The following is a 27974-nucleotide window of genomic DNA, read 5'->3' on the forward strand; positions in this document are numbered from 1 at the left end:
GGCAACATGCTCTAAGATCCAGTGTGGAGCGGAACACAAACTATGATTATGAAGATAGAAGATTGTGTCCCATTTGCAATCAATGCTAGACCCGTAGTCTAGTATTTATAGGTGCCTGATGACAACACAATGCTTCTTAGCACAGCGAAATGGTGGAAACAACTGGTGGAAGTCAACATAACATCTAGGACAATCTTACATGTAAGAAGTACTTAATGTATATAGCATTCAACACAATTTAAGGTACCAGTGCTAAGGAAAAGATGGATATTGGGGGTGAGAAAGGCAGAGGGGGAGAAAGAAAGGAACTAGAACTGAGATGAGATGAATAAAAGGGAACTTGTCCCAAAAGGAGGAACTGGGCTGGGGGATGGGCCTGCATCAAGGAGAAAAGTACTGAAGTGTGACCAGGCATCTTTATTTTCAGTGCAATTTTAAACCTTGAAATAAACCAAGATGGAAAACAACTAGGGTCCCTTAATCTATATTCCCCTTTTTATTCCATAGAGACATTTCTCCCATCCAGAGTCTCAGATCCTTAACAGAAAACTTTTGTAGATATCCATTTTGGTTGAAAAAGAATTACTAAAACAAAGGGAAGTACATGTGGTAGGGTCTTTTAACAAAATGGTTTCGTTAAATCAATGGATGCCAACTCTACAATTATTAGGCAAGGATACATCCCTAATCTCTAGGGGTTTATCAAAGAGAGCAATGCTCTTCCACAATATATTTCTGAATGTCATACAGAAAATACGAGGCTAATTGGCAATGGATTTTAACCAATATATCAAAGGTCTGTAAGCATAGAACAGAAAGCAGAACTGCAGGAATTGGTAGAAAGAAAAAGAAAAGGATACCATATTTCATGAACTCAACGAAAATTTTAATTTATGTTGGCAACAAAACTAACAAATAGTTGGAAAGGTTGAGCTCTAGGTTAAACCCAGAAACCATGCATGGCCTTTGAGGAAAGCACCAAGGCAGGTGGCCAGTGGCTCTGAGGTGGTTTACTATTGCTAGGGAAAGATTAGGAACCCAGGTGACCTGTAGGAAGACAATATAAGCTCTGAGGTTGAACTGCCAGGTCCTGAGACTTAGTAGGGGTTTGTGCCAGGCTTAACTGTCCCTGCTGCAGCAGGATGATAGAAAGGGGATAGGTTATAAAATAAGGATTAAAAAACAAATAAACCTTCCCTTCTGCTCTAAGAGAGGGTGTGTGAAGGGGAGAGACTGGGTTCCTCAACTTTTCCTCTCCATGGAAGATACTAACCTGCTCCAAGGGAAAGAAAGGGAGGGAAAAAGAGGGGAGATAGCTCCCTTGATTAGCCCTTTGTGTGGGGACCAAAAACCTAGGAATCGGGATTCTACCTTCAAGGCCTAAAACAACTTTCTCCTCCATCCTCCTTCCCATTCCTTCTTATAGACTCAGGCAGAGGTGATCTGAGCCTGAGAGAGAATGACAGATGCTTGGTTGCTTTTGACCTTTAGATACAGGTATCCACTTGTGCCCTATGGTCATGGAGCAGAAAAGGGCAAGGTGCCCAGCCACAACCACCTCCCCCAAACAGAAAGCAGTCAGCTCTATTATCAGAGCTGTCCTTCCTTCTCATACAATCTGTATTCAGGAGGGCATGAAAGTCCTAACCCTTAGGAATAGTCCCACACCCCCATCAAGTCTTCAGGGATATGGGGAACAAACATAACCTCCAGGGGATCAGAATTCCCAGTCGTCCATCTCCAGCTCATCCAGGCTTGATACCAGGCCAAAGATGCCACTGGGGTCCTGGGGTTGGCTGCCTTCAAAGTTGGTGATGGGGGAGACAGGGCGGAGCAATTCAGGAAGGGCCTCTGAGGCACGTCGCTTGATCTGGGGAATGAAAAACATATGGGAACTGTCTTCTGTGCCTATATTTCCAAAATGCCTTAGAGCAAGAAGTCAGATGGGAGGAACAGAGGGATCCTTAAACCAAGAAGTCTATGAGAAAACAGTAGTTCTTATGCAGCTGCTATGGAAAAGCAGCACCATTTTAAATGTAATCGTTTAAATGCTTTTTGAAGAACTAATAGGCAATTTCTCCTGTCCATAAGGTGGAGATAATACTGTAGGACCCTTCAACTAAAAGGCATGTGATGTCAAAACTCTGAGAAAATAAAGAACTAAGGGAAGAAGCTACAGTACCTGCTTGAAAAATGAATGGTTCAGTAGGGTGCTGGCACTCGGCCTATAGAGAAAAGAAAAAGGCCAGTTACTCCAGCTATCCTGGATTCTGGATGTCCTAGAAATTTATCCAGACATCTTTAGAAATGATCATCCTGAGGAACTGGGAGAAAACAGGAGAGCTCACACAGCCCTGCCACTCAAACCTTTCCCCCATTCTGAAAGCCCAGTACAAATCACCAGTCTCCTCAGGTCCACAGTGGCAAAGAGAGATGACAACTAAAGCTTTCCATTCTTGCTTTTTTAGCAAGTCCACTGACCTCTCAATCCCCATTGATTCCTGATCTTTATATATATATTTATCTTTTTGGGGGAATAAAGTACTTTAAGAGAGAAAGTACACATTTCCTACCTACTACAACTCCCAAAAGGGATTCAAGTCTCATATTCTTCAGAAAGCACTCCTCCCAAACTCCCTACCCAGCTCAGGCTTAACAGGCACTACCTGAAGTCAGGGCTGCGTTGTAGGCATTGTTCCACAAAGTGGTGGAAGTGGGGAGAGAAAGTGCGATGGTAAGGGTGTGGGGGGGAGTCCCCATTGGAGTTCCGGGTGGTGCTGGCGGCAAGACCCTCATTCAGGCCAGAGTTGGCACCTGAACGGGAAGTATTCATGGTCAGCTCTTCAGCAGGGATGGTGGTTGTATCCAGCAGGCAGGGCACTGTCCCATTTAGCTTTTCCAGAAGCATCTGTGAAAGGTCTGTTTGATTAGTTAATTTACAATATGCTGTATGTGTATGTGTTTTATGCCCTACCAATATTAAAGATAGGACTCCTCAGCAGTCCCTGGGAATTGGATTTATGGGTTTTCTCTCCACCATTCCCTCCCCAAAATGCATCTTAATGCACAAATAGGAACTCTTAGGAGTAAGGAAAGGGATAGGGAAGGTAGGTAAGATAAGTTCAACTTGTTTAAAGCAATGTTGTCCACTGGGTAAGTGAATGGGTTACCTCAAGGAATCTTCTGTTTTCCACAGCAAGAGCAAATTAGGCCTTTATCCCATATATAAAGGATAAAGAACCTCTAACAACAAAACTCTTACCCCCACAGTAACAATTTCACTTGTCCATCATAGAATATATTCCTCCCCAGCTCCCCAAGATCCCTGGCCAAATGTTCAATTCACAGCTTCTTGTAGCGCTCCTTCCTGAGCCAATTCTGAAGCATGGGCAGTGGAGGAAGCAAGGTCAGGGGCAGATCAGGAATGGAGAAAGCAGGCAATTTAGGCTCACCTGGGTAGCAGGCATGTCCTTAAAGGGGACGTGGCCATTGGCCAGCTCACAGGCTGTGATTCCCACACTGTAGATGTCAGATTTGGCATCATAACCCTGAAGATTCTAAGTCAGGAGAGAACAGCCACAGATCACTCCATCTGGAGCCTTGGTCTCTGCTCTTAGGGATAGAGATAAGGACCAGGAAAGGGAAAAGAATGCTAATCTCAAAAACAGCACTGGCTACTGAGGCACTGCTTGCCAACAATATTGGATGGAGAGTTAACTGGTTGCTGCATTATTTTAAAAGAAACAGATGCTTGGTAATGACCAAATGTAGAAAGAAGTACTGGACTCCCAAACTCTGGCTTAGGGGCTAGGGATCCAAATGGCAGCAAACAATTCCCATCTCTTGAGAATGATCAATGCTAACTCTTTTAAGGTGGACCATACCTTTCTGTTACCCTCCTGCAGCAGACCTTCATGATGATAGGAAAATAGAGATAAAGGTCAGTAAGGAAAGACGCCATTATGTCTAACTTTGGGAGTATCAGAAAAGAAAAGCCAAAGGCTCCCCGTAACACGTAGAAAATAATAGCCAATTTGCCATTGAGATCTCCTCCTTTATAGAAAGGTTAGTCTGCCCGAAGCTCTTCTTTCTTTCTATCCAATCCCAATCCATTCTGAAAGCTTTATTGGCTCCCTCAGGAATTTAAAGATGGAATCCCCAGAGCCCAGTGTTCATACCTGCTGGAGAACCTCAGGACTAAGCCAAGGCAGGACCTTGATGCTGTACTTGGGGAAGTCATGGACTACACGCTGCCGCTGACCATGGCTGATCATGCTGAGGCTGCTGCGCAGGCCTGACAGGTAGACCTTCCCATCAGCTGAGATCAGGATATGGCTGGCTTTAACACTCCTACAGGAGGTATCATGTGATCACATAGACAGTGGAATTCCAAAGACACTTTTTTTTACAAACTCATTAGTCTGGATATTTGTGTAAATTAGCTCCCTCCCAAAAGCAAGAAGGCAGGCAGATAACCCTGCACATATTAGGCCTCAGAGACCTTACCAGCCTCAACTTAAGGTCACAATCCCTCAAACTAAAAGGTTATCATCCTTTTACAGATGGGAAAACTGGCCGTACAAAGGGTCAGTGATTGCCCCATTCCACCCATTGAATTTTATACAATTTTCAGATGACACAAAGCTGGGAGAGATGGCCAAGTTGGGATTCAAAAATATGCTGACAGTCTAGAACACTATGCTCAATCAATAATATATAATTTAACAGGATAAAGAAATATAGTTGGGCTTGAAAAATACTTTATAAGACTTCATCTCTAATAATTACTACATAAGACCTTGGTCAAGTCATTAACCTTCAGGGGCCTCAGCTTCACCATCTACAAAATGAGATCAGATTCTCTAGGTTTTTTTTTTAAACTCATGATTTTAGGTACAAGACAAGGAAGTGTGTGGATGGCCAGACAACAATTTGTCTGAAAAAACATCTAGAGGTTTGAGTGGCCTATATTCAACACGACAGCCAAGAAAGCAAATGTGAGCTTGGGCTTTATAAAAAAAGCAGAGTGGCCAGAATGAAGAAGGCACTTAGTTTCATTGTACCCCATCTGCTCATACCACAACAGGAATAATTTGATCAATTCTGGAGGCTACATTTTAGGGAAGACACAGTAAGTTGAAGAATGTCCAGAGGAAGGAAAATGGGTTGGAGAAGGGTCTAAAGTTTCTGCCATGTAAGGACTGTCTAAAGAAACTAAACTTGGAAAAGAGAAGATTTAGGGGAACATGGCAGCTTGTCATTAGGTATATGAAGGTCATTGCATGGAAAAAGAATTTCTTCTGCTTAGTCCCAGAGAGCAGAATTGATTAGACATTAAATGTAGGCTTGGTGTAAGGGATTTCTTAACTTATCAAGTCATAGACAAGGCTAGAAGCAACAGATTTAAGCCTTCTGATTCCCAGGTCTGCTGACTCTAGTTTCCAGCTAATCCCTTAGGATTACTATTATTATTATCATCATCATAAGGTCTTAATCTTATAGTTTTTATCTTAGGAACAGAGACATCTTCTATAAAAGCAGAAAACTCCCCAGGCCTAGTTCTATTTGTACCTGTGTACATAGCCCATATGATGGATGTAGTCTAGTGCCTTTAGCACCCCTTGCAAGATGTATGCAATTGCCAACTCATTCATGCCATCCATGAACTGTGTACAGATGAGATCCTTTGCAGAACCTGAAGAAATGTATGTAGAGGATGGGTAACAGGTAAATGAGTGAATACTGATTTACAAATAAAAGGATTCTTAAGGATTACTAGCAATTATAGTCCACATATAAGAGATTTCTTCCCACTTACCATATGCCATGAAAGAAGTGACAACCCAAAGCTCGTTATCAGCAATGAAGGTGGCTCGATATGGCACGATGTTGGGATGGTTGAAGAGTTTAGAGACATGCAGTTCTCCCTGAAAAGAATGGTAGCTAGAATCAGGGCTAAGAGAAACTAAGAAAATAGGTTTCAACGTGAGAGAAGGTCTTGCTGGGTACTAGGTTTAAGAGGAGCTTAGAGAGTTCCCCTCAAAATATAAAGGGATCCTTGCTCCACTGTTCCAACTGACTTCCTTGCCACGTTGGAAATAAAGCATTGCTTTGTTTTAGACCTAGGTAATATAGACAGATAAAAGTATCAGGTGATCCAAAAGTCTGCCCAAGTATGCCTCAGCTGGTAAAAATGGAGGGGCCTCAGCAAACTATCCCACAGGCTACTACCAAAAAGGGAAATTGTTTCAATAGAGGAAGAAAGGCTCTGTGAGTTAACTACCTTTTCAGTTTGGCAGCTTAAAGTCTGGGGCAATCTCATGATCACATTATCCAAGGTCCAATGTAGCCATGATGGCAAGCTCCAATCTGTAACTCCAAGTAGTGGGGCACAGAAACCTGCTAAGAGCAGGGATTCTTAACCTGGAGTCATAGATACCTGAAGAAGTCTATTGATAGATTTCAGAAGTCCCATGAACTTATCACTATTTTCATTAGTCTTTGTTTCTTTTATAATTCTGTATTACTATTATTTGCCTTTAAAAGCATTATTCTGAGGAGTTTATGGCACAAAAAAAATTATGAGCCTTGTGTAATAAAATATATGTATTTTCTTGCTAAAACGAGATTAAGCAAGTGAAGGTATGGTAGGAAGAAATTAAAGAAGGTAAAACTAAGGCTGAACATTAGAAAAAACATTTCCTCAGCAAATATTTTCAAAATGTGAGGTCCCTTCCTTAAAAGCATCTGTGTAAGCTTTATCACTGTGAAATTCAAAATCAGACAGAATTAAGTGCTAAGAAGATTCCGGGGAATCATAATGCCATCGTCTATGAAACATGAGCTATCAGAAACCAGAGACTGGCCCTGCTGTGTTGGAGAAAACCACTAGTCATCTAGAACAAAGGAACCATGTTGGGTCCTGTTCTGCTTCCTCTTCCAATTTAAGATACACGGATTGGGGTTGAGTTAGTAATCTAGGGGTATTTGAAGCTACTAAAGGGCCCCCTCTGGTGGACACTAACTTAGAATACAGGAAAGTTAAGACCTGAATTTAAAAATAAATTTAAACCAGATAACAACATTCCCACTATCATCCAGGGGTGTCAAACTCAAATAGAAGCAAGGCCATTAATCTATACATAAATATCTACAAAATGACTATTGACTTAGTTTAAAATGAAATATTGTATATGTTTTATTTTATTTTTACTTATTTTGTTAAACATTTCCCAATTATACTTTAATCTGGTTTGGGTCATACTCTGGAGTGTTATGGTTGCATTTTTGAAACCTCTGTGTCACACCATAGCAACTGATTAGAAGGGGATTTCATTCAGCTGGTTTCTTATTAATTTGCTACATACCACTTTCCCTCCCAGGGTCTTTCTTCATTAGGTTAATGAGAAATCAAACCCTTGCTTATATCATTTGGCTAATTTGTTTTATATAGGAAAGAACATGCCTACTACCAACATAATAAAATAATGTATTTGGGTCCAAAGGAATTGCTATCATCCCTAATTTTCTGAATTCTCCACTCAGAAGTCACAGGAGATGCCTAGGGAGTCTTAGGGGCAGAAAGTCAACAGCAGGTGGGAAACTTTGCCAGGACGCAAAATGTCCCAGTTTCATCACTGATGGCCACAACTGTTCTTTAACTTTTCTAGCCTTAAAGAGCATCCCCCCATGTCCTTAAGCAGGGTTCTATTACTTTACCTCTCTCAGAATCTCTGGTAGCCTTTAAGATTGAGCTCTAGAATTCCCTTCTGCATGAAGTCTGTCTTTTGACCTCCAAAGCCACTAGTAGTTTGCCTTCCCTCCCCCAGCCCCATATTATACATTTCAGAGGTACATAGCTGTATTTCTACAATTTCCCTAATAGAAAGTTTCTTGGCAGCAAGAATTGTTTCATTTTTGTCTTTCTTTCCCTAGCATCTAGTATAGTGCCTAACTCATGGTAAGTGTTTAATAAATGCTTGCTTGATTACCTGAAGGAATGTCACCATTTCATTGGTACAAGCCTCTAGGTTAATCCTCCGTATTGTGACATGCTCTCCTGTTGGTTTGTACCTAGCTAAGTTCACTGTCATCAACTCCTCAAACCCCTTGCCTATAAAGAAAAACAAAAATCCCATGAACAGAGTTAAGAGTAACAAAAATTTCTAACATTCTTACACAAAGACAAAGGTATCTAAGACAATATGCTTCAAGGAAGGGTGAGGGGAAAGATAGAAATATCATTTTCCTAAATCATGATATATATATAAAATAGTTCAAAAGGAGAGGCCACAGGAATACTTGAATTTATTGGTATATAATTTCTTTCCTTTTCCTTTTTTTATATTTTTTATTTAAACTCTCACCTAGTGTGAAATTGATTCTATCAATTTCAAGGCAGAAGAGGGAGTAAGGACTAGGGAATTGAGGTTAAGTGACTTGGCCAGGGTCATAAAACTAGGAAGTGTCTGAGGCCAGATTTGAACTCAGGACCTCCCATCACCTGGTTCTCTATCCAATACCCCCATATATTAATTTCAATGCATCCTCACTGAACATTAATCTGATTAGCCACCAGTAACTAACTTTGCACCATGGACTTTTGATAATTGGCTGACTGTCCCTGGAGCACACTCCCAACTCTAGATACTAAAATAGGCAAAGCAGTTGCTTGAAACAGGATAAGTCTTGTCCCAGAAAAGGGGGAAGACACCTCTAGACTCTAAGCACCATTACCTATGACTGTGAGCAGTTCATAACACCTTCCCTCCGGCAGAAAACTGCTCATGGTGTCCTGTTTAGGGGAGGATGCTATCGACTCTGAGCTCGATTCATTGGTCTGCAGAAGAAAGAGAATAAAAATTTAAAATAGAGACTATCAGTGAAAGGTTTTTAGTGAGGATATCTTAATACAAACCAATGATAAATAAGAGTGTATAAGCCAATGTGGTAAACCTGACACAAAGATGAAGGAAGGGTATTCTGCTTTTGGGATCCATGGAGAAAGAGAAATTGCTGGCTTGATAACATATAAAACACCAGCTCACCACATTAACTGGTACTGATATCATTGCAAACAACTAAGAGATAATTAATTATTCCTCATGATGACCCAAAGTAGCTTCCACTGTTGGGTGACAAGCATGAGTTCCACTTGGCATTTAATTTGGTTTATTCGACCTTTGAGAAGACTCCTCATTCCTTCATGACTCTGACAATCCTATCTATAAAAGGGTTCTCTCCCAAGAAGGGCACATTTATATGGAAAGCTGGGCCTTCTTTCTGCATTACAGTTTTGTTTTTCAGGCCCTTTGCTATTCCTTAAACAATCTCAAATAGTAGACTGTCCCTCTCAGTCCAGAGGGTTCATAATTAGAATTCCCTGTGCACTTCTAAGAAAGAGAGCAACTGCAAAATCAAGTTAAATAAGGGGAGAAAAGCAGTAATTTGTTCTGCTACAATTCCCTATAGAAGCAACTTGCTCCTTGTTCATTCTCAAAATCAGGTTAAAGCTCATCTAGTGAGGATGTGAGATTCACACATAAGGTAACAAGGTCCTTAAGATCCTAAAATAAAGTTGCCTAGAAGTGCCTGTGTGGAAAATAGAGACAGGTAGGAGGAATCCATCAATATTGAGTTTGATTTTCTTCTCCAAAATCTGTATATCTGTTAATGTGGTTTAATTGCTTAACTATGAAAATCTGGAGGATAAGAAGGTTGTCTCCATCTCTTTTCCAGAGATGTCACAACTGAAATGAGAAAGCATTACGAGCAGGGATAATTTCAACTCTTCTATTTCACATTCTTCCTTATATACACTATCAACCACCACCTATAACTACTACTATTCCACCCCACCCCCCACTGAGATCATAGAGATGAAACTAGAAGGGACCAACCATTTCATTTTATACATGAGGAAACTGAGTCCCAGAGAGATTAAGTGATTTCCTCCAGTCACCAAGAAGACAACTTATCCTCTGTTTGATTCTTATTCACATGCCCTCATAGACCCTTCATAAGAAGTTCTCTCAATGTGTTGGGTTGGGGAGGCTGACTTCTTTTGGATTTTATGACATCATATGGGAAACAGTGAAGACCATGACCTAGGTTAACTTCTATTCTTGCTATATAACTACAACACATCCCTTTGTAGTCAGACATTTCTGATTCAGGCCCTTTGCTATATAGATATGTATTTTTTTCTTAACTTTTACCTTCTGTCTCAGAATCAGTACTGTGTATTGGTTCCAAGGCAGAAGAGAGTAAGGGCTGGGCATTGGGGGTTAAGTGACTTGTCTAGGGTCACACAGCTAGGAAGTATCTGAGATCACATTTAAACCCAGGACCTCCTGTCTCTAGGCCTGGCTCTCAATCCACTGAGCCATCCAGCTGCCCCCTGATTATATTGTTAATGCCACTGTCCTACACAATTCTTTGATGGCAATATGCTAATACAAATCATGCCTACTTCCTATCCATAATTCTACTTTGTAGTCCCTTAACTTTAATTCTGTTAACTGTGGTATTTCGTGATTTGAACAAATATGTTATCAGGAAAAGAGATGGACTCTTTATTTCAGGGAGAAACTTGGGGCCTTTAAAAGCAATGAATATTTTCTCAATAAATATACAATATTTATTGTACAATAGGTACCCTTTCTTATTTAATTCTGGGTCAGTTCACTGCCAATCTGCAGTGTCTGCCAAAGACATGTGTACTGATGAACTAGTTCAAGTGGCTATCCCTCCAACTGTACACTGAACTCAGGACCAACATGTTCTTCATCCACTTTGTTTTATCCTATGTAGATATTTAGGTTGAACACTTCTGAGTGATTAAGGACCTTACTTAGAAGTTATAATATTCCAGGTCTTGATGCAATCAGTACAATGTTATATGCAAACAAGGGCATCAGGAGGACCTCACTATCTACAGGGCATCCCTGTCCCATTTGAACTTACGCTGGGCATACTGGCATGTTTATGTCTTTGTTTTATTGGTTGAATAAAGTTACCTCTGCTGCTAGTATACCTTTCAAGGAATCATTCAAGATTTTAACATAAGCATGGGAGACACTTTGTTGGAAGAGTCTTTGAGATAGTATTCTGTTCTATCAAATTAAATACTTTTTAACAGTAAAAAAACCATAAGCACAGTGAGATTCTGTAATCTCTTTATCATTTAACCAAATTATTTGAAGATTCAAATGTAGTCTGTCACTCAACATTACCTGAGAAAAATTACTAAGGCAAATATTATCTATAATGTAAAATATATATGACAAAAATTATGCTTCACTTGACACAAGGAAAGGGTTGATCTGGAGAATATATAGAATAATTATGGCATAAAGACAAAAGGCATCAATAAAAAGTACTAACTTACATAAAGATGCCCTTGATATGTGTGTAGTTTCTTTTCATAAAACTCTTGTATAAATGTGAAAACAGGTATATGGGTCAGTAGTCATTGATACTCTCTCAATTACCAACAATGATTTTGAAAAATTTGATACCCTTCCCTCTTTCATAAATCTTGAGGCTCCACCTCTCAACATCCTCAAATAGTTGCTGACTCCAGGACAGACCTTCTCAGGGTATACTATGAAGTCCAGTAGGGCAGGTCTTCCTATTTTCATTTTCTTTAGTGCCTTATGCAGTAAGTTAGATTCTCATGCAACACTCTGGGGATTGTGATGTCAGAATTCAAATGTGATAGCTCCACTGCCATTGTTGGACAAAATATTTGTTTTAGAAATCTTTTTTTTAAAACCCTTAACTTCTGTGTATTGTCTCATAGGTGGAAGATTGGTAAGGGTGGGCAACGGGGGTCAAGTGACTTGCCCAGGGTCACACAGCTGGGAAGTGTCTGAGGCTGGATTTGAACCTAGGACCTCCCGTCTCTAGGCCTGACTCTCAATCCACTGAGCTACCCAGCTGCCCCTTGTTTTAGAAATCTTGTCAGATCTTTTCCACATTTTTCACGTGGTATTCCTTCCACTGTCCTTCAGATGATCTGGCTTACTTGAGTCTCTCATCAAACTATACACTAATATACTAATATGACTTCATCACTAAAAGTTTTGCCAGAAGGTGATGAAACTCTTAGTCATAAAAACTCATGAAATCATTTACTAAGGTATGGAGGGGTTATGCTAAAGGCTGGCAGGAATAATAAGGCATATTGATGAAATAGCTTCCTTTGAAATAATATTACTTTAAATTGATATAGAACTGTATACTCTTGAACCACTTTGACATCTCATTTAGTGCTTAGGACAGTGAAGTGAGAAAGGCAAACTACTATTATCCCTGTTTTGCAACCAAGGCACTGAAACTCAATTAGGTTAAATGTCGTTTCTAAATTCAGTTAGTTAACGACAAAGCCAAGATGAAAACTTGGACCTTTTAATTCCTAGTCTATTATCATGTCACCATAGAGTCTATGATACCTAGAATATATTTGAATTCTAAACACTTGTTAGAATTACTAATGGGAAAAGAAACCAAGTCTAAGCCCTGTATATATTCATCCCTCATAATATGCAACCAGAGGAAATCTGGCAATGAAGACAGGTGAAGAGAGGCTCAACTATTAGTTCAATCAGTCTTCATTATCCAGATGCTGATTACCTAAGTACCCTAAAAGCTCCTGTTGCCTGCCCTGTGACCATTTTTTTGTGCAACATCTTAAGCAATGGTTAAGTAGCAAAAGGCAGATAATATTGTCTAGAGCAGGAAGTTGAAACCAATAGCTAAGGCCAGATTTGACTTGATACATATCAGTGCTCTGAATCTACAGTGAAAGTAAACTCTAAGAATGTTATATGTAATGGCTACTATAACTTGAACAAAACTGTCTTGTTATTAGAGTAAAGTCAAAATACCACAGATCCTACATATACTGCAGTTACACTAAAAGTTTCACCAGGTGGGAAGATACACAATCAAGGAACAAGTAGTAGTTTGGGAATACTAAGATCAAACCAAGTTCCATGAAATGCTAACTCCACTTTGTTTAATAACAAGTTCAGATTTCTTTTAAAATAAAAGGATGGCAGAAACAAGGCTCCTCTAGTAGAAGCCAATTTGCTTTCTAAAGGATCCCATGATTTCAACCTCAAATCATGCTTCCTATTCTGGTTAGTCAAGTATCTTCATTCCTACTCTGAAGTCCTATTTCCTGAGTAGCAAGCTAAAGGTCTGGCAACTCACTTAAACAAGCTCACATCTATGGTACTGAAATATTTTCTGCCCTAGTAAGTGTCTGAGGCAAGATTTAAAACTCAGATCTTCCTGATTCTATGTTCAATGCACCCTTGACTAGAGACAGCTTCTTAGGTCATGACCTGAAGCATAAAACTGTCCACTTCCAGTGAATGATAATACAGTACAGTCCAAATGTAGGGCCTTTGTCAGTCTTCTCTTACCTCTGATTTTCAAACAAATTTCATACCACTTCTCTAACTAGGCAAGATAAGGGGTGAGAGGCAGATGATTAATGATCTTGCTTGGCCTTTGAGATATATTTAAAATATTTTCCTCTTCAAGAAAAAGAGGCATAATGTATTTGAGTGTCTAAGTAAGTCCTCTATCTTCAATGGCCTTTTATTACATAATCACATGTAAACTATTTAAATAGACATTAAAGGTTCCCACAAAGTCTAAACTCTCTTTCCAGGCTTATTTAACATATGCTCCTGGAAAATGTAGATTACTCACCTTGATCTCATCCAGCTAGCTTCTACCACTATATATTTGAATACCTAAACTTCCCATATGAGAAGGACTATCCAAATGCCTTTTGAAATTCTGCTCCTATCTTAAAAGCCCAGCTTAGGGTGCCACCACCTCTATAAAACCATATTAGCTTCTCCACATGCTAGAAATGTTTCTTTTCTTCTTCAATCTCACATCCTATCCTGTTCTATCTTTCTCATGCATGTTCTGACTTGTGTTAATTTTTTGAGATTGCATCTAGGTCCCAACATACCTTTGCTAGTTTGGACCAATTCCAGAGGGCAAGAAATGTTTTTTTTCCATCTTTGTACTCGCAGTACCTACCATAGTGTCTTGCATATAATAGGCATTTAATAATATTGCTAAACTGAATTTTAAAAAAGAGTAAATGCTTATTGTAATGAGGTAATTTATATACTGAGATAAGAAAATATGAGGTAAGAAGAAAGCTGTAATTATATGCTGCAGTCATATCTCCTCTCCCACTGTATCTCTCAAACCCACTGGGTGCAGAGTGATTAATATTTCACACAATAAAAGGAGAGCCTAAAATAAAAATCTCTCCTCTTCTGTTTAATACAAGTCTTTGTGGTTATTAGGGAAAAAAATGTCTCTCGGGCTCAAAAGCAAATAGAAATACTTGAGAGTTTGTGGGGTTTTAACCAAATCTCAAAGGTTCTTGGGTCTATGATTCTAAGTGATTTGGCTACATTGAGTACTAGGGTTCCACCAGGGAATTCAGGGTTAGGGAACTGGGGTCTAAACACAGCCTCCTTAACTCTGCAACAAGTAATGAGCTCACCAATCAAACTGATCTATTCATCAGCAGATTTTTGTTAGAATTGAAAGTCTTTCTCTGACAAATCTTTCTAAAACAAATATCTTAGTTTATCACTTAAAGGAGAACAAAAAGTATAACAAGGAGACAAACTTTTAGCAAGATGAAAAACATTGGCAAGGAAACAAAATTTACAATAGTTTTCAAACTAAAAAGAAATGGTCTGAAACTTTGGACTACAGTGATAGATCAGTTAAACTAATGTGTTTCAGATTTAGCTAAAAGCTTTTTTTCCCACTACAAAAGCATTTTAACTCTTCTAAGACAGAAAGAAACATAAGTCACTGCTATATAGAAAAGAACACAAAAGGAGAGTTTTGTTTTAAAATTTTTTAAATTAAAAAAACCCCACAGATCATATAAAAGATCATATAAATGAACATGTTATATATTAACAAACAGAGCCACATGGCTTCCCATAGGGTTTCACACAGGATAAAATTTGGTGTAAAATCAAAAATTTTTAAACTAGAAAAAACTCATGAGATTGGCATTATGTTCTGGATAAATATCCCATAAATCAAAGAAGGCACAGCTCAGTTTTTTGGATTAAGAAATATTCAAGTCTAGAAGAGAAGTGCCTCTGTACTAAAGGAATGTAAGTACAGAGGAATAAAGGCTTGTTGAACTAAAATGAAACCTGATTTTAGAGAAAAACTTTCAACCAATATCCTCTGCTCAACTGTAGTCACAAGGCACAAAATTTTTCCTTACTTTGAAATTAAGCTACTAATTATTCTAAGAAGTTATCCTTAGCTTTTCCTTAGGATCATTACTATCAAAGATGGCTCTATATAAATTTGTTTACATTAAGTGTTATTTACTCAAAATGAACTAGAATAAGGAATGGCAGAGCTTTATAGTATAGTGTACAGAACATGTTTTTAATATCTTGCAGATTTTTCAAATGATAAAACAAACTCTCTATAGAATCATCTTTAATATAAATGACTTGTACCAGGTCCTACTTTTTATAATCTCTAGAAAAATCTCGTCTCAAAACTTAATATTAACAGGCTGAGTGTTAAAGCGTTGATACTTTAAGAAATCTAATGGCAAATGTAGCCAAATTTTTGGATGCCAAATGACATTTTCCTTTTTTTCTTTGGAGTGGGATAATACCTTAATTCCCACAAGGAAGAAATGCAAAATAGCAAATATCTAAGAATCTATGAATTTAAAATCATAAGATCATACTTTCAAAACCATACACCAAAAGTCTCCTTTCCAGGGTGAAACCTGAATCCACACAAATGAGGGCAAATAAACAGATGACGGATAAAAAGTAATGAAAAAGGATAAATGAAATACACAAACATCCACAACGAATCACTTCCATGCAATGGCAATAGCACTACAGCCTACAAAAAAAAAAAAATCACTTACTTTTCTCCGAGCGTCACCCGGAGGCTGCTCTGGAGTAGAGAAATTCATTGTTGACTTTTTTGGTTTTTGGCAAGAGATATGCACATTCAGAAGAGTAATTACTGAATTTAAGATTACATTTATTAATAGAAACTACTTAAGTGTCATTACAACAAAATGTTACATGCACATATACACAGAGAACAGAAATGCTATAGATAAGATTTATATGTGAAATTATTGCTTTTGGAAACTTGGACCATCTACTTTGTGTTTTCTCATTTGCTTCAGTCTTTTTTATCACTGGCACAAAGCAGTTCCTTCTAGCAGCTGGCCCATGGTGAGTAAACACATAATGAGCAACAATTCATTTTCTTCTTCTTTAAAAACAAACAAACAAACAAAAAAACCAACCCTTACCTTCCACCTTGGAATCAATGGTCTGTATTGGTTTCTAAGCAAGAGTGGTAAGGGCTAGGCAATGAAGGTTAAGTGACTTGCCCAGAATTATACAACTAGGAAGTATATGTGGTCAAATTTGAACACCCCCCCCCCCCAAGACATTCCGTCTCTAGGACTAGCTCTCAATCCACTGGGCCACCTAGCTGCCCCCAACAATTCATTTTCACATACACAGAGTTGTTTAGTTAATCTCTGTTAATCCCTAGAACCAACTCCACTTCCTGGGTTAGTTAAAAGATAAGTACGTTTAAATATAGCAACACTATTCTGCACTGGAATACTGATTCCCTAAAATAAGAGACTATTAAGAAAGATATCTATGGCTATGATTATTCATTTTTATGCAAAAGTAGCAAAATAATTTTGCTTTGTATTCACCTGCATTTTCTAAATAACCAACTTGCTTATCAATCGGTGATAATACTATTATTAGCAATCTTTTTTTTCCTGTTCAGACCTGTGATTTCCTTCATATGCAGAACTCCCAGAATAAAGTTTCCCTCCACTAGTGGAAATCAGCAACTTGTCCAACTAGGTGCCCAGGACACTGAAAAATTAAATTATTTCCTATGTTCACACATTATTGTATAGTTAGTCTATACCAGAGCCAAAAGTTGAATCCAGATCTTTCTGACTTCTCTACCCACAACATTCTTGTTGTTAGCAGAATGGCAATAATAATATAATTATTATTCTAGCTAAGACCTATATCCAAGGTCAAGTTTATAAATATAAATAAATTAGGAGCTTTTTCTTCATTCAGCAGCCATAGGGTAAAAGCGCCAGATTAAAAAACAGATGGGTTTTTTTGTTTGTTTTTGTTTTTGTTTTACTTTTAAACCCTTAACTTCTGTGTATTGACTCCTAGGTGGAAGAGTAGTAAGGGTGAGCAATGGGGGTCAAGTGACTTGCTCAGGGTCACACAGCTGGGAAGTGTCTGAGGCCGGTTTTGAACCTAGGACCTCCCATCTCTAGGCCTGACTCTCAATCCATTGAGCTACCCAGCTCCCCCCAGATTTTTTTTTTTTTAACAACAACCTAGTCCTTCCCAATAATCCCAGATGTAGATCAATTTTGTTTCTGTTCCTTAGATTTTTTCCATTCTATAAAACTGAATAAAATGGTTTTAAATTATAAAGCACTGTTTGTTAGCCTTAATGAGCTACTTTAATATCACAGCAATAATTGCCAAGCTGTCTATTAGGAGTATTCCAGCACATTACCTAAATAATAAAGCCTCTGACATCTGACTGCACAACACAGTAAAGTATGCATTTTATCATTCAAAAAGGGTGGAGAAGAATTAAGAATAGGGACCTCCATGCCTGTACTGGGATTCTTGTTTTCTTGACCAAGAATAACAAATTATATTCAAAGTTAAAGTCTGGAAAACATCATCAACCTCTCTAACTAAAGTTAGGGAACAGGTGAAAAGACTGAAAGAAATTTGGTTCAGAATCTACTAAAGCAATTTTCAGGCTGGAAGAATTCCATATGACATATTAGTGAAACCACTAGGCTCTAATTAAAAACCAAAAGCTCTGAAAATTACTTAGGCCAAAGTTTATGTCCCTTGTACATAGACTGATCTGAATCTCCATGACAATGAGTTCCTATAGAGCTTGGCATTATTTTTATTAGATTCACTATAAGAAACACTTCCAAAACAATTCCAGGAATCTCCAAAAAATGACATTATCATAGTGCCAATGTTCTAAGTTATTTTAGCTTCATTATAGATTTATTAAAATACTAAGGTATAGATGGGAACAGAAAGACAGAGCACTTAACTGTAGCCATTTTAATTTTCAACTTGTATCCAAAGTAGAACCTAATCCAGATCAAATTTCTTATTTTTTTTGTTATGAGTCTGACAAAGCCTATGGAACCCCTCTCAGAATATTGCCTTTTATAATGGAAGGAAATGCTAAATTTCTGTTAAAGGTTTGTGAAAATAAAGATGATTTTTTTTGGTCCCCTATCCAAGTTCATGAAGCCCCTTAAGGTCTAGACACTCTGTTCTAGATGACAGTTTGTGGAAATTATCATATATTAGCAAATTTCATTTGTAACACTATTGCAATAAAGTACTAAAACTATAAGGGTTGACTTTTCAACTACTTAAGGATATTAATTAATCAACCAATTAAATTAATCTGGTAACCTGGCTCTTTAAATTTATAATCAGTAGACGCTGGGATGTTTTGTACTGCTAAAAGACACCAGGAATGAGGCATTAAGGAACTAAAAAAGGCACAAAATCTCCTGAGACATATATCAACCACAGAAATAAAGGGGGGGAAAAAAACAACTTTTCCCCCTTAATCCAAGATTAAGTTAGGAAAGAGACTTTGTAAATACAGATAGTTCTCACTTTACATAAATGGACTGCTTGTATATGAATTTGCTCCTGAATGTGGGGAAGGGAGGAAGAAAATTAGAGGGTAGGGAGGGGGACAGCATATGGTTCAAGGACATGTGAAGGTGGAGTGGGACAAAGGTCTCCTCTCTCAGCACCTAAGGTTGCAAGTCAAACCCCAATGCTTTGGCAGTACCGCTTCTATTTTTCCTCCTGCTTTCATTTGGATGGCATTTTCTTAATTTATTTTTTTTGGTAGAGAGGGAAGGGAAGAGGAGAGAGGGAGGGAGAGAGAGAGGGCGAGAGAGAAGAGGGGAAGGAGAGAATAGGAGGGAGAAAAGGGAAGAGAGAGACAGAAAGAGAGAGAGGGAGAGAGAGAGAGAGAGAGAAGGGGGGCACGCATGGAACTGTATAGTAAAGTTAACGTGGGTGTTTTTTAGGAATGAAGATTTCTATCAAAATTCTTTATGTAAAGTTCAATTTATATAAAGTGAATTTATATAAAGCTAGAACTGTCTATATAGCTGTCAGAGGGAATAGCTAAAATGGTCAAATCTAGAGAAGGATCCCTAACTTTGTCCCCCTAAAATCAACACCTAAAAAAGATTTTACAGTTGAAGTTAATTTGATGATTTTGCTGAGACAATTTTTTGTATTCTTAACAGTTTCTATCATAAACCAAAATTAACGGGGGGATAGGGAGTTACTGGGTTGGTTAGTGAGTTTGGGAGTTTAAAACAATTGCTGTTCTTTTCTGATAACAGCATTTTCAAAGAATAGGTAGTTAAACATTTCATTTTTCTTTCCTTGATATCTCAACTATGGAAATACCAATAGAATCATATGCTTTAGTTTTTAAAAGATAATTCAAGTAGGCCTAGGTTATTTTCTAGGATATTTGCAGAATTTCCTCAAGTTTTTTCCATATCTGTAATTATCATCAATTTGAGAATCAAAAAGTTCTGAGAAAAGCTAAAATAAATTACTATAATCAATGGCTGTGGTTTTCTCCATGGAATTGTCAATTTCTGCAAATTTATTCAAGACAGAAGTAATGAGAATTCCCCTGAAAGAATAACCAAAGGCTATAAATAGTACTTACCTCCAAATAGTTCCAAATCTCTTAAGCCCTCAACAATGAATTTTTCCGAGACCCACCGCTAAAGAAAAAAACCCCAAAGAGAATTAGTATTTCTTTGAACCACAACCCATAGTAAAGCCATCAGAAAGGCAAACAAAAACACAAAATCAGAAATCATTCAGTTCAGTTGAATCTCATTCCTTTGAAAAAAGTTCTGAAAAGCCACCTCAGGTCTCTCTCTATGTTCACTAACAACAACAGCCTATTCAATTACTTTCATTTCATATTTAGAGTAGGCCAATTTGATGCCAAGTTCTAAACAGAAACACATCGTCTTGGGCTATAGTGTCAATGAATGTTTTTAGTCTTTTCTAGACACAAAACTAACCCTCAGGCTCTCTAATATCCATTCCATTACAAACACTCAGTGCTTTCAATGCCAACTTGAAGAATGGATGAGATGCTAGTTTCTTCACAAGCCTATATTAATCCTATAACATAAAATGAATCAAGCTACACAGCCTTATCTCTGCTAGAGTTCCAAAAACATTATACTGGGTTCCAGTATATGGAGTAAGCTTACAGGATAAAAGTATAGTCTACTTCATCAGCCTAATTAAAAATGGGACAAAATTCCCAGCCTACTGATCATTCCTTTGTTTTTACTTAAATCAACCTGGGTTGAAACAGGAAAAGCACTTACATTTAAATGGAATGGAGTCAATACTAAATGCCATTCATGAACTAATATTAAAAGTTTAGATAAGGGACATACTTTCCACTGAGCAGTGTACTGGACAACAGACAAACCGAGATTTATCTAATTATATTCAAATAAATAAAGAAAAAATTAAGAATATGTAAGGTTCATAAATATACTGGTGGCCACAAGATGCAAAGATTGATATTTTATATATCACTATACCTAAAAATTTATCTTAAAAATTACATTCACTACATATTTAAATTATTTATTTCTTAATTTTTAGACAGGAAGGTTTACTTATATGACTGCATATTTGCAGAATTATAAAAATGAAGCTTCTATAATGTGTAGCCTCCCTCTAACACTTGACAACTAGGTAATTCTCAGTAAAACGGGTGATAGTTTTACAAAATTGAAGTGTTTTCTCAAGAAGTCATTATCAATATCTGTTCTCGGTGGTTAAAATTGAATGTTTCAAATTAGAAGAAATTTTCAACTTGTGTTTTGACATAGGTACTCTTAAATTTAATATAATGATCTAGGAAAAAAAAAGTCCCAGTAATTGAATTTTATTCTTATTTTTAAAAACATGGAAATTTAGGAAAAAAACAAACGAACCATGAAGGAGATGAGGATGATATTAACAAATGCATACACAGTAAAAGGACAAAAACTCATTTCATTGAATATATCTAACATCAGTGAGACAGAAGTGGCTACTTGCTTTGCCTAAGATGCATCACACACTATTTTCTCATGAAGTGACCACTGTGATTCTAAACCTGTGATTCTTCACTTAAAAGTTCTAAAAACATAATTTTAAGCATTTTACATGCATAACTAATTACAACTTTATGTATTTTGTTTTCCTCAAAATAAAATACTGCTTTTCAGAAAACAAAAAAATATTGAATAAAGCGAGAAGGCTAGAAACACTCACCCTAATTCGCTCTGGTTTACTTACAAGAAAAGACATGGAATCCTAATGTGTAGGCAGGCCTACTTCAATTTCAAGAATATTTAAAAAACCAAATAAACCTAAAAACAAAAAAGGAAACGGGTTTAATTAGTTAAATATCTTTTCAAAAACACGCCAGTTAAGCACTTGTTCTTAGGGTTGCTGTACTAGACCAGTGAGAGAGATACAAATTGCTAGAATCTAAAATTATAGCTGCTAACATCCATGCAGAGGAACTGATAGTGACCTAAAACAAAATGTGTTGTGTTCAAGAGAATGAGTTCTGTCTGAAGTCCTGGAAAAGCTGTACGGAAACAAAAGTTGAAACTATATAATTTACTCAAGTGCATGACAATCTCTAACATATTACTCAGATAACTAAAAATATCCCTAGTTGAATGAATCAACCAACCAACCAACCATTCAATCAATAAGCATGTATAAAGTGTATGAGAACAACTTGTTAGTGTAATTTCTCCATTATAATTTTGTTCCTTGCTCACCTCTTTTTTCAATTTTAGCTAGCTTTAGCTTTAAATAAACTATACAGTTCAGGTATTGATGAACTTGTTCCAAAAATATCCAAACTTTATGACTATTCCTATGGAAGAAATCGGAAATAAATTCTAAGATGAAACTCTTCTCTTTTAACTAGGAAAGTTATTTTCTACTGGCAAAATACTAACTGTCTGTACTTTGTGGGTGGAAAAAAAAGTGGGGAAGAAGGTAGGGAGGCAAGATGACCTGACACATGAACAACACCATGTAAGTTATTAATCTAAGAAAAGGAATAGTCTGGGGAGCAGCCAGGTGGCTTGATGGATTGAGAACCAAATCCAGAGATGGGAGGTCCTGGGTTCAAATTTGACCTCGGACTCTTTAGCTAGGTGACCCTGGGCAAGTCACTTAACCTCCACTGCCTAGCCCTTTACCTCTCTTCTACCTTAGAAAACCAATATACATTGATCCTAAGATGGAAAGGAAGGGTTTTGAATTGGCATATAATCCCTTCTATGCTACTGCTTCCCTAAAAATTTACTATAATTTGTAACCACTCAGTAAATAAACAATTCAGTAAACCAGAGAGTAAATTAGACACCCTCAACTTCTCAGATCCATTAAATTTTTGGTATCCCCTCACTCCTTGCCTTATCTGACCTTTTCCTTGTACTCATCATCTTTCATTATATTTATCAATATAAACCTATTCCAAATAGAATGTAAGATATTTGAGGGCAGGAATTATTATATTTTAGTTTTTGTGCAACATCTAGTATGCTCTTAACAAAGGTTTGCTGAATTAAATTATACAAAACTGGGCATTATATTCATCAAATTGTGATCCTATTTATATATGAATCTTTAAATGAAAATCAGAAACAGTAATAGGAGCTAGGTTATGAAAGGCTCTAAACACCAAATAGAGGATTTTTATATTTGATCCTGGACATTAAAAAGAGACACTGGAGTTTACTGGTTAAGAGGGAGATACAGATGAACCTAATCATTTGGCAACTGATTGTAGCAGGTACTAGTGTGGGAATATACTTGTGACAGGTCATCTAACCAACAGGTTAATACAACAGCCGAGGCATGAAGAGACAGAAGTTCTGCACCAGATCTTCTTCTAGGACCTCCATTTAAGAAAGGTACCTGGAATAGCCATCTATTGATTTTCTGCCTGGTGGCCCTCCCTTGGTTTTCAACACATTCTTGCACCAGGTACTCTCCTCTTTTCACTCCCTTTTCAGCTACTTTTTGTTGTCTTCCTCCAATAAATTGTGCTTTCTTTTAAGAACGGAGACTGTCTTAGTATCTTCAGGGCTTAGCACAATGCCCGGCACACAGAAGGCACTTAATAAAATATTTATTGATTAAGCCAAGGAGGACAACCAGGTACTGAGTCTAGAAGGATGGTGATGCTCATGACAGTTATAAGGAAGGTTTGGAAGTGAGAAGGGTTTGGAATTATGAGTTGTTTTGGATATGCTGAGTTTAAGATGTCAAATAGGCATTGAAGATGTGAGACTGGAAGTGAGCAGAGAGGTTAGGGATGAATAAGCAGATTTGAGAGTCTTCGGCATGAAAATGATAAATGAATCCATGGAAGCTGATGAGATCATTAAATGAAATAGGAAAGAAGAGAAGAAAATCCAGAACACATCCCTGTGGGACACCTATGGTTAGAGGGATCTCTATGGTATGAGGATCCAGTGAAAAAGACTGAGAACAAGTTGTCAGATAAGCGGGAGATCCAGGAGACAATAGTGTCCTGAAAACCTAGAGAGATGAAAAGTGAGTGATAACAGTATCATAGGCTGCAGGGAGGTCACAAAAGACGAGGACTGAGAAATGGTCATTGAATTTGGCAAGTGAGAGGTAACTGCTAACTGTGGAGAAAGGGATTTTGATTATATGGTGAGGTCAAAAGAACACTAGAGTTGGGATCAGAAAGACCCGAGTTCAAATTTTGGTGTGACCTGGGCAAATCACTTAACCTCTCTCATCCTTATTTTCCTCATCTGCAAATGAGGATAACATTAGCATCTAACTCACAGGGCTGTGCTGAAGATCAAATAAGGGCGCTGTAAACCATAAATAGCTTTATAAATGTTGCTCAGTAAAAACTTTCTTCATAACACGGTTTTCTTGAGTTTTGTGATCTGTTTATATGCTGGGTGACTTGCCTTACAGTGTTTTTCTAACATGATTTTGTCCATAAGTGTGGAAATTATTTTGAAACAAACAAAATGGTAAACTGTGTTTCACCTGCTCAGATACTGAATGTAAGGGGAAAAGCGTATCCCAATCTGGAAATCATCTATCCCAAACTGCTTATTTTATAGATGATAAAATTGACTTCCCCCAAGACCATACTCCTAAGATACTTAAGCAAAGCAAGTAGCCAGTACTAAAATTCAGGTCTCCTGACTCCTGTCATAAAAGGCAAGAGAAATAAAGGTTATCAGGGATGAATGATGTACATTACTACAGCCAGATCTGAAAGAATTGGTCTCTGGAAGGATGCTTGTTTTCTAGCTTGGATCCCAATTCTTCTACTGACTGAATGCCATAACTTTCTCTTTTTTTTTTAATTTGAAAATTTTTATTTAATTAATTTAGAATATTTTTCCATGGTTACATGATTCATGTTCTTTCCCTCCCTCCTCCCACTTCCCTCCTGTAGCCAATGAGCAATTCCACTGGGTTTTACATGTGTCATGAATGCCATAACTTTCAAATCCTTTTAGAGTATTTTGATTTATTGATAGTCCTCTTGTTCCCAAAAAATGAGTCCATGGTATATGAATATAATAGAATATTACTATACCATTAAGAAACAACAAATATGAAGATCTTAGAGAAGCATGTGAGGATTTAAATGAAATGATACAAAGTGAAGTAGAACCAGAAAAACAACACAGCAAAGAAAAAGAACAAAAGAAAAAAGGAAACTCCATGTAATTAAAATGAATTTGGCATCAGCAAAGAGCTGAAAAATTGTACCCTTCTCCTTTCACTGAAGAGATGGGAGGCTATATGAGTGTGGAATATATACTGTAAGGCATCAATGTGTTAGCTTTGTTGACTTATTTTTTTCTTTTCCTTTTTAAATCTTTGTTACAAAGGATGCTGATTTGGTTTGGGGCAAGGGACATATTTAGACATGAATATCATGTAAAAGCAAAAGACAGCAATAAATTGAAATTGAAAAGTTCTATGATTTTATGGAATTTGCTGAGTGGTACTATTAAAATCTGACATAAGCAGGTTCCAAAATACAAATATAAGTACTCTTTACAAATGCTCCAAATGTCAGATATCACAATATATTTGTTTACTCAAGATACTGTCATATATTTATTCATTTCTAGCAAAAAGTATAGCTATTCAGTACTAATTGGAAGTGTTTTCACTTAAATTATAAGAGGGTGTGGAGTTACTAGCTAATCTTAAAGAACCAGTATTTGTGCTAGTGCCAAAACTCAAGAAATAAAGTTGCTTGCCTCTTATCATTATTAAACATTACTGAATGATTATTGTATGCTACTGATGCTACATGAACAATCCCAGTTCTCATGGAGTTTACAATCTGGAGAGAGCAGATGCTTGCAGAAATGATATACAAAAATTTAAGGCAGCAATAAATGCCAAATGAGACTACAGACAATAGATATTATGTGTAGGGTTCAGAGAAGTGAAAAACTATGTGCTGTCAAGTAAGGCAGGAAAGCAGAGAGGGAAGGCAGAAAATTAATGAGAAAAGTTACTGAGATGGTTGTGTACATGGCACATGTATGGGCAATAAATTAGTCTGAATGAAGTAGAGTTTTGGCAAGGGAAGCAACACGAAATTCACTTGGAAATAAAGGATAAGGAAAAAATGTAGGTGATCCTGAGTACCATTTGGAGTTTCTTTGAAAGGGGAATAACCCAAAGATTTTTAAGGGGAAAAAAAAAAAGACATACCTACAAAATGAAGTTTAAAGTATTCATATTTGGCAGCAATGGAAAGGATGGATTTTAGAGGGAAGAATCGGTTTATGTGTAAAGTGATAGGGGACTGTAAACTAGGAAAATGGCAGTGGGAATATAAAATGGGAGTTACAAATGTGAAGATGAATTAACAGGATGTTGTGAATGATTGGATAGGAGATCATGGGGGAAGTCAAGAGAATGAAATATAGAACTGGAGTGAATTTTTAGATGTCACCCAATCCAACCTCCCACTTGATACAGAAATCCTTTAACATTCCCGATAAATGATAATCTAGCTAGCCCATTTGAATATATCCACTGACAAGGAGCTCAGTATCTTGACTTCCATTTCTAAGGGGTTCTGATAATTACAAGGCTTCAGGTCAGAGTAATTTAGAGAATGGTGTTTTCTTGGGCAGAAACACGTTAAGTCTAGAAGGAGGCTTAACAGCAGTATATCCAAGGAGAAATGTTAAGCAGACTGATAGATGGGGTAGGACTGGAATTGAAAAGAGATGTACAGTTGGGATTCACCTGAATAGAGCAGAAGCCATATAGAATGTGTGAGATTAGACAAATAATCTAGACTCACAGTACAGAAAGTTAAAAACTGAGCCTTGTGATACACCCATATTTGTGTTTTAGGAGGAAGTGAATAAAGCAAAGAGCAGTAGGAAGAAAGTCAGGTGGTGGAGGGTAAGAGTGTAGAATGAGTAAAGCAAATGGGAATGAGATCTGGTGAGACTGACAAGCTACAGAGTGCAGAAGAAAGACTTCTTTTATGACAACATTTAGGCCTTTTTTGGCTATGTATTAATTACATATAGTAGATATTTTTACTTCCTAATCCTCTTTATTGTATGGGCTTCTAATGCAAGCTGTGCATTAAGCCAACTTCAAACTGCTCTGGTATATAAATATAACTGATTAGTGCAGCACTGCAACTTACAGATGATGAATTAGTAGGATCCGATTTGAGGCAGGTAAAGGGTCTAATTTAGGTGAATTACTTATTTTTTGGTTTCCTCTTCATTAAAACATTTAATAGTTGTATATCGGATGAAAGTAGAAATCAAGACAATAAGGAACTATCTAAATACCCCAAAGGGAATGGATAACTACAGATGTGTTTCTATCACCCATCTGGGTTAGTTATACCAAAAACAATCAAACTAGGCCTAAATTCCCTGATTCTCTGTCCTCTGCATGTAATCACAGGAATATGTTGGTTAAGTCAGGCTGCTCATAGTACAGGATGCTGGGTTCAATTCGGGAAGAAACTCCTTTGTTTTCTGTATGAGGTAAGCACTTTTATTACATACAACAGTAACCCTATTTTGGGGAGGGAGAGGAGTAGACCAGTGATTTTTACGGGGTAGGAGCTGAAGAGGAAGAGATTTCCTTTACTGACACGTTAGAGATTGAGGCCTAGAGAAGTTAAGTGATTCGCCCAGGATCACAGTCAGTCTGAGTCACGGTCAGAACTTCCGAACCCCGGTCTTCCAGATGCCAAGGCCGGCCCCTCCATTGTATTTGGGGGACATAAGACACTCCTCGGAGAGATGGGAGTCGCCTTGTGTGGGTTCCCCCGGACTTCAGGCGCGCCCCCTTCACAAGCCCCGTAGAGGCGGCTGCGTCCCGTCCCGTCCCCGGAGATCCCGTCCCGAGTCCCTAGGAGGCCTCATCCCGTCCCCCGGGACCTGGATACACGGGCGGCGGCCTAACTCCTTCCTCTCTGTAGGCCAAGGCCCTTGGAGACAGGAGCCACGGGGGCTGAGGGGAGGCACCGGCCAAGGCTAGGCGGACACGGCCGCTGAGGTGGCTCAGGCGGAGGCGGCCTCGGAGAAGATGGGAGGCTGAGTCCTGGGCCCCCCCTCGGCCCTCGGGCAGCCCTGTCCGGCCGGTACCTGGTCCTGAAGTCCGCGCTCAGACCGTCCCGCTAGGGTCTTCTCTTCAGCGGTAGCTGCTTGGCCGGTTGCTGGG

General features: G+C 38.0%; 1 protein-coding gene across 2 annotated transcripts; it reads right to left on the reverse strand.

The window, feature by feature from the left end:
• Positions 1 to 472: 472 nt before the first annotated feature.
• Positions 473 to 27941, reverse strand: STRADA (STE20 related adaptor alpha). 2 transcript variants are annotated; one of them, XM_044677002.1, is made up of 13 exons: positions 27899 to 27941; positions 21495 to 21592; positions 19870 to 19927; positions 15968 to 15996; positions 8737 to 8839; positions 7992 to 8113; positions 5819 to 5927; positions 5572 to 5695; positions 4179 to 4350; positions 3453 to 3557; positions 2667 to 2908; positions 2183 to 2225; positions 473 to 1870 (listed from the first exon to the last, which is right to left on the reverse strand). In XM_044677002.1, the coding sequence occupies exons 2-13, from the start codon at positions 21528 to 21530 to the stop codon at positions 1718 to 1720; spliced, it is 1296 nt and encodes a 431-aa protein (XP_044532937.1). In that variant the 5' UTR covers positions 21531 to 21592; positions 27899 to 27941; the 3' UTR covers positions 473 to 1717. The 2 variants fall into 2 exon arrangements, with proteins under 2 accessions (XP_044532937.1, XP_044532938.1); XM_044677003.1 differs by lacking the exons at positions 15968 to 15996; positions 27899 to 27941 and having other exon boundaries at positions 21519 to 21535.
• Between the last annotated feature and the right edge of the window lie 33 nt (positions 27942 to 27974).

Source organism: Gracilinanus agilis, chromosome 4 (genome assembly GCF_016433145.1).
Source record: "Gracilinanus agilis isolate LMUSP501 chromosome 4, AgileGrace, whole genome shotgun sequence".
In the NCBI taxonomy this organism is placed as follows: domain Eukaryota; kingdom Metazoa; phylum Chordata; class Mammalia; order Didelphimorphia; family Didelphidae; genus Gracilinanus; species Gracilinanus agilis.